General features: G+C 39.1%; 1 protein-coding gene across 7 annotated transcripts in view; it reads left to right on the forward strand.

The window, feature by feature from the left end:
• The window catches only part of PTPRK (protein tyrosine phosphatase receptor type K), a 1,685,403-nt gene that overhangs the window by 1,499,737 nt on the left and 177,670 nt on the right, over positions 1 to 7,996 (forward strand). For 4 of the 7 annotated variants that reach the window (XM_086927006.1, XM_086927003.1, XM_086927005.1 and 1 more), the window contains one exon: positions 1,235 to 1,270. The exons of the other annotated variants lie outside the window; for them this stretch is intronic. In XM_086927006.1, coding sequence (XP_086783132.1) covers positions 1,235 to 1,270 — 36 coding nt within the window. The remainder of the gene's footprint in view (positions 1 to 1,234; positions 1,271 to 7,996) is intronic. 7 annotated transcript variants of the gene reach the window in all.

Consider the following 7,996-nt stretch of genomic DNA (forward strand, 5'->3'; position numbering starts at 1 on the left):
TGAGAATGGAGACCGGGCACTTTTAAGAGGACTAGCTAAGTAATGTGTTCGCCACCAGGGTGTGAGGTGCCTACAGTCCAAAGATTGATGAACGCCAATTTGAAATCTGGATATCAGACTGCCCGAAACAAATAATCAAAGATGGTCTTTATCTAGAGCAGTGTTATGGATGCATATCTACTCTGTACATGTCAGTTCATATGCTCTATCAGTTTAATTCTGCATGTGCACCTCCAGACATGGTCTGCGGTTGAGTTAGAATGATTGCCTACTGCTGGTGAAAACATGTGCTCATTCAACAAAACCCTTTAGTCTTTAGGAAGAAAGTAAAATCGTGTACTCTGGGGCAGTTCTTGAATCGTTGCTTGGTAAGAATTCACAGATAAGTGACAGTGTAGCAGAGTATGTGTTTTTCATTATTCTCCATCTTTGCCCAGTCTTGCTAGCTGCAAGAGCCAAGCAATGAAGTTCCACAGAGCCAAGAAACCCCCAAGGGATCACCAGAAAAAGACTGCCTGTAATTGTTCTCTTGGAATGTCATTTCTGTAGCACAACTCCACATAAAGGAATGTCAGTAAAAGAAACCACAGCATAGTATTCAGTCTGGGTAAATATTGACAGTGGCATCATTTTTATGCAAATCATTTATATTGTCTTTAAACTTTTGTGACTCCAAATGAGTGAAAGACATTATTCGGTTACCTTTTAATTCTTGCTCATTGGTTCCTAATTGGCCAAAGTTATTACCATCTGGAGGAATATTGAGGTTTATGAAATATATTAAGTCCTAGCTGTTGTTGATGGACATGCACTTGCCACATTATAGAAAATCACCATTGCAGTGGATTGTTAGTAAATGTGTAGCGATTCTCACTTGATGGGCCAAAGTCTTTGAGCTTGGAATCCTAATTTCTTTCTGCTGTTAAACTCCATCCATATGCCTAGCACTTTGCCTGTTGGCAGGATCTGCTTCTGCTATGATTTCTGTGACGTCAGCATAGATTAATGTGCATGTGTATATCCTGTACTCACAGGTTCATGTTTAGGGATAAGGTTTTCAGGCTATTTTGGTTTCAAACTCTCCACTAGAAATGGACCTCCAAATATCATACAGTCAAAGTGCATCTAATTGTTTACGGCACCAAAATTGATTCATTGTACACAATAAGAAAAATAATAATATATATATATATTGTGTATAATATTTCTGTTCATGAGCTTTGTTTTTCTGCAGCGCCAAATGATTCCCTTGTGCCGACTGCTGTACTAGGTGAGGATCTAGACTTTTATCACCAGAACCTGCGTACATTGTGTACTGTGTGTGTTTGTGTTTGTCCAAACATGCGACTTCACAAAAAGATGATAACCCATTTGTTGCTCCTAGTGGTGAATGGGATACTCTGTGTAGGTGAACGAGTTCACGAAATGTCCAGGATTTCTTTTTATTGGTATATACTGATCTCAAAATAGCTCATTCTGTAATTCTAGTAAGTTTAATTATTTAGAATTCCCAGCCCACATAGTTGGACTTTAAGCAGGCATTAAACTAAATTTCTCCGGTGTACTTCAGATTGTATCTAATTTTGCTGAATTGGTGTGCAATTTCTCAATCCTCAAAATTTATAAGACATGTGAGTAATTTTGAAAAGAAAAAAACATTTGGTGACACACTTTTTTTCCATGTAATTATTTTTATTTTGTTCTAACACCTTGCTCAGCTTGTTGCCACTATGACTAGTGAACTTCTGTAAATACCTCTAGACATGTACCTTATTTATTAGGAAAAGGACCGTCCCTTGTTCCTTGTTTGTATTCATTCCCCTCATTTTTCTCTAACATTTAAATATTGTATCTGATACAGCTGCACAACATTGAAAATTCACTATGGTATTTGATAATACCTTTTGGCTTGGTCAGTACAATTTCTTAAATACTTTCCATCTTAAACAATCTTGGTCATTAATATTCTTCTTAGCATTCCATATCAATATTAGCAAAGGCAAATTTGTTGCGGTTTGATTCTTCATTCGCAGTACCTTTGTCTGTAAAAGACCGAGATACCCAGTACAGTCAACAAGAAGCTTACTTACCACAAACCGAAGCTCGGTCTCCCATAGAAGGTAGCACATTGCCTAAAGAAAATGCCAAAGATATGTTAAAACTCCCAAGTGGGACTTGTATACTTCTAAGGCTTACCTCACTTTGGAATTCTGAAATATTAAAATTTTGTTTGAATTGGAAATGTTGCACCATATGTTTGAGTGAGTAATGTATTTTAGATACTGGAGCATATTTTGTGCCGTGTTCTGTATTCAGATCACCTCTACCAATTGTGAAGGCTGTTGTTGGCAGTCATTGACATGGCAGAGAAAAGGCACCCTCTGGCTCGGTGTTTCACCTAGGATTCCTCTCTATTGTTTTTACTGTTCAAAATCAATTAATAAGCAAGCTAAACAACAAAAACTGTTGTTCATTTTTTTTTTAAAGAAAATTGGGCATAAGTTTGCAATTGAACTTAGGTTTAGTTCTACATTTCAGTAACTGTTTGATAAATTCAATTGCGACGTTAATGGCATGTAAGAAATGTGAAAGTGGGCATGTAAGAGTCAACCCATTCGTCTTTCGATTGGTGTTTACCGTGTTGTAGTGTGGCCACCCAATTCATATAAAGGGTTTGGAAGCTCTGTATCCCATCAAGGTACACTCTGCAAGTTGCATAAACAGCAACTCCCGTACTCGTGGTATGGACATAAACTTGTGTTTTTTTTCTCCTTGCTGCCGAAGTCCCCATCACTGGTAAGTTTTTTGACAGTAGATTGAGTTAAATGCGTCTGCTCTCACTGCCGTGACTGTGTTTTTGGTCAAATTACCTGATGGGCAATCGTTATTGTTTACAAAAAAATGCTTTGAACCTATGAATGTGGCTGGCCCTGAGCTTAACAATGGGAACGTTTATTGCTAATGAATGCCGCGTATTGTAGTTCAGGAGATTTGCTAGTGCGGTTGCTGAACAAGGAATACTTTTATCTTCACGACTTTCAAATATCACCGGACTTGGCTGCAGCACACTTGCGACCTTGCACAATGAATGCTATGTGGTTGAAAGGCAGTGCAAAGTCCCTAGAATTCACCTCTCTTACCATTTTCCCTTTTTGCCAACACTTACGTATTCAGCTCTTGCAATCTTTGTTAATCTCCTTCCTGAAAGGAGGTCTATCAATACTTCCCTAATATTTTTGTTTAACTAGTGCCACGTTATTGTGAAAGCCTATGAGTGCACCGAGATATTGATTATACAGCCACAGATTCTTCAGTTATCTTTTGCTACTGTTGAGCAGTGCTTATCTCCAGGTAACTGGGTTAGACTTAGTGAGCGTGTGGGCTTGGGGCCCAATGTACTAGTCCGGCCAGTGCTTAATTTGTTAAAAAAAAATGAAGTGCCAGGCCCCTGCTTGAAAAGACACTGCAGCCTGCACCACCTATACCCTACCGGCGCTGCCAATGGCAGTACCAACCTACCACCCAACCATTGCACTCCTAAAATTGAGACAATTCATGCTATTTCAGGCCATACAAAGCTCTAATAATACATGAGAGGCTGGTATTAATTCTTTTCATTGTATATTGACTTCACAAACACAGGTTTTGTGCTCATCTCAAAATGTTTAAAATCAATGCCACCATGTGGTGGACTGTCTCTAGAGCCGGTGCTGACAATTAAGTGCCTGTGCCGAGCACCGGAAACCACCAGCACAAATTAAGCACTGCTAGTCCCACTTGCAAACCTGAAAGATGCAATTTACACCAGTGGCGTAATACAGAATGATGAGAACCCCTGCACCACCCCCCACCTGCAGAAGGTGAAGAGGGCCTGGAGTCTCCCATATCTCACAGATATTCCTCCCCCGGTTTACACGCTTTACTAATTTGTGAATGGAATGCAGTTTACTATGCAAACTGTGTACTAATAGGTTGCATTGCAAATTGTAAATATGAAGGAGTCTTGAATCGACCTACCTAATGAATTAGCCTGATCAAAATGTGCGACCCCGCCCATTTGAAAGTGTGCGGATGCATGGAAGGAGGCCTACAAGGGACAGTAGACTTCTGGCCCTGCATTTCTCTTTTCCAAAATGGGGAAACTGCCTTTTTTTTCTTTCCTCAAAGTTGCCTTGCCTGTTAAAGGAGCAAGAACTACTTTTAACAAAACGTGTTTGTTTGGAAACCACTTCCTACTCCCTGCAAGGCCACCTGACATGATTCCCAAAAGGGAAGCAGTGGAATAGGAGCCGTCTCCCCTCTGAGAATCACTTGCCACCGTACCTAAAGCCCAGTAACTGATCAGTGATTTGTGACTGACTGCAATTGAGGTCACAAACCATTGATACATTCTTTTCAGAATCACAAATAGGAAAGAGTGCTCCTTTCGCGATCCCTCAAATTTGTGATCTGCTTGAGTGGCAAAAGCCTATTTATGAGTCAGAATGACTTTCCTAACCTGCAAAAGGGCTTTTGTGTAATGTCAAAAGGCGTTTTGCTGTCAGGAAACCTGTGATGTTGCAAATTACAGGGATTGTGACTCCAAAATGGTTTTGTACACCTGGACCTTCAATCTAACCTACTCAGTAGATGCACTTTGAAGATAATATATTCACTAGAAGTGAATTGTATCTTTGTAGGCTGTAATATGGTGTAAATCATGTTTTCTCTCACTAACGTGGTGCAGGTAACAGCATGATGTTTGCATTTTTGGTCATCTTTGTGAATCTCTTCGACTCAGACTAATGGAACTCTAATCTCTTTACAGTTGAAAATGAGTAAAGTCTAGTTTTTAGGAAACAATGACAACAGTATTTTTTAAAACGTTTAGAATGGCACATATTTTAAAACTACTATTGCATATGCTTATCTTAGTTTGGAGGTAAAAGAAAACTTTCTTATTTGTGGAAAAACGTGTACATCTTTGTTTGGACGACTATCTCCACATGGAGACTCTTCCAAAGGAATTTGCTGCAGGCATAACACCCTTATGAAAGAATTGATTATGTGGAAGCTTCTCAACTAGTGGTTAATCTTCCAGTTCAGGATTTACCATCTCCTCCACATATCAGGATTTTCTGTTTACACTCTCCTCACAAACAGTTCTAAGTCGTCACAGTATTCTCCTTTGTCACACAGAACTCGTCACCGTGCCATTTTTTCATTTTTGCATCTCTCACTTCCTTGCTTTACTACAAGTAAACACTGCATAAATTAATCCTCCTCCTTGGTTCCCTTCAAAGTATCCGCAGTATTCACTCTGGCAATTAATGAAGGGTTCATTCACTCTGGCTTGTATTGACCACCGAATAAATCTAAAAAGGTAGGGAAATTCTTTTGAAAAGATCTTTGTGGTATGGTTTTCAGGGGCAATCCAGTGATAAAATAATGCTTCCAACCTAATAAAGTATACACAATCCACCTTAAACTTAAAAAATATATATATTTCTCTGTGCATCCTTCCGTTTAAACACAGACTAAAATGTACTTCTAAAAAAATTAAAAGTGAAGCATTTTGTGATTCCCATACACCCACCATTCATGTACAGTACAACGTGCATGACTATACATTACATTCACTGTAAATTAACTTAACTTTGAATGCAAGCGTAAATTAGGCAGAATGTCGAAGGCAACAGAAACTGCCATAGACCTGCTGATTAGTCAAATGCAAACCTGCTATGGTTTCTCTAGCTATTCAGCAGTATCGTGAAAGGTGTCCTAGATACACCCACTTTGTGATAAACTATTGAGACTACTTTAGCGTGGTAGTGTTTTGTAACCTTTGTTCTTGTGGTTTTTAACCTCAAGTAGAGCACGTTTTGCAGAGATGTATGTGAGCAGGAAGCGAGTCTTCTTCCGTCTACATCAGTTCTGAATAAACCATTGCAGTGCAACACAGGATCAGACACGGCTGGGGGGATGTCGTTTTCAAGTTTTTGATATTGTTTGTGTATTCAAGTGCTCGAGGCAGGTGTCTGCAACCGTAACGGAAAGGAAGGTTGGTGGTTAGCGATAACTTTTTGAAGATACAACATGCTACAGGAAGGAAGTTGATTTTCGTTCATCTCAGCAGCTGCTAGTCGCTCATCTTTTGACCGTATACGTCTGCCCATTTGAGTCAATTCACATAGATCTGCTAATGACTGCTTTCTGGAAGAGTTGGTTTAATTCCTTCTCATAACGCACAACTGCTTAAACTATCAGAATCAAATGCTGTTTCTAATGCATGCTTTTGGACATTGTTAGCAGTCATATCCATAAATGAAGGGCTTAAATTGAGAGTGTAGCTGGTATATAGATGGGACAAAACACCTCTTCCTGTCCTCAAAGATAATCTAACAGCAACGTTCAACAAGCTTGCATATTTCTAACAAGTTCAGGATCTGAAAAGTTACAGTGCACACAGTTCCTTCTTCTCTACACACATTCATCGAGCATTGATTGACAATCAGTGTTGTAGCCTTGATGTATGGGTGCTGAATACAACCTTTGTACTTAACCCAAAACGATCAGTGCAAGTCCCCGGAGATCACTTTATCTCCTCCTCGTGCTACGAATTGTATCTGTGCGATTGTGTGTTCTAAGGAGCGCTTTTCTGGATTGTCCTGATTACTTTGCCACACTCCCCTCCCCTTTCCACCACATTGTGCGTTGTGTAAGATCGTTTCAACGCAATAGGGTATTGTTACACAGCACCTCATCTAGGTTATATAAGTGGTTGAATAGAATTAGTGCTCCTGTCCTGATTTTATTAATGATTTAACCTTTCTACAAGTCATTTTCTACTTTAACCTGTATTTTAATTTACCACTTTGCATCGTCTGACATTTAACGAATACGTTTGTTCAATGAGCTGTGCTGTGAAATACAATTATGACTAGTTTGAATGTACTCTTAATGATAGCAGCCAATTGTTATCACTTTTGACTCAATTGAAACATTCGCTTTCTGTGATGTGCTTTGTTCCACAGCAAGTCGTTAATACTCTTTTTTTGTGTTATGGACCACCAAGAGTTGCGCTGTCAATATAAATCTCACTGCTTACCAAGAGGCACATTCATAACATATATTTATTTAGTGGCTAGATTTTTTTTGTATCACAGATTTAGCCAAAGAGCTTGAACAAGGAGCAGGGCAAGATAAGTTGGGCAATGCAGTGCAGAGATCAAGTTGGAAAGAATGTGAGGAAGACAAGGAAAGAGTATGGCTTGCAGTTTGTTAGAAAGATGCAAGAATTGGAAAGGTGTATGTCGAATTGCAGAATGAATAGAACAAGAGGGGGCATTACTGGTAGAGCAAAATAATAGTTGAGGTATTTGAAACAGAAGCATCAAAAGTAATTTGTTTCATTGTTTTTTATTGTGCCGACTTGTGTCCAGAAACCATTTCATAGACATTATTCCAGTGCACGGGTTTTTTTTTTGGGGGGGGGGGGGAGTGGAAAGTGGAGGGTGGTGCGGAAGAAGTTTGGAAGTGAGAGAACATGCAGATGATGAGAATTTCTCCCTTGGAATCATTCAAAGAAGAAAATAGCAACATGACACCGGATTGGAGCAGAGTGAGCTGGGAAGGGAAAAAATTAGTGCAGTCAGTAAACCAATAGCAAGTGTGTGTATATATATATGTGTGTGTGTGTATATATATATATATAAATATATATATGTGTGTGTGTGTGTATATATATATATATGTGTGTTTTTATATGTGTGTGTGTGTATGTATATATATATATATATATATATATATATATATATATATATATATATATATATATATCCAAAAATTGCAGTCGCCTGCTAACAGAAGAGCCCATCACAGGAAGGTGTAAGCCAGGGTCTTTATTTGAACAGAGCGCTTGTGGAAACGCCAGCAAAGTCCTCTATAATCGTGCGCCCAGCCTTTGGGGGCGGGGAATTCCAATAAAGCCGCCTAACATTGCCATAACTTGAACCAC

The sequence above is a fragment of the Lissotriton vulgaris genome, chromosome 6 (genome assembly GCF_964263255.1).
Source record: "Lissotriton vulgaris chromosome 6, aLisVul1.2, whole genome shotgun sequence".
In the NCBI taxonomy this organism is placed as follows: domain Eukaryota; kingdom Metazoa; phylum Chordata; class Amphibia; order Caudata; family Salamandridae; genus Lissotriton; species Lissotriton vulgaris.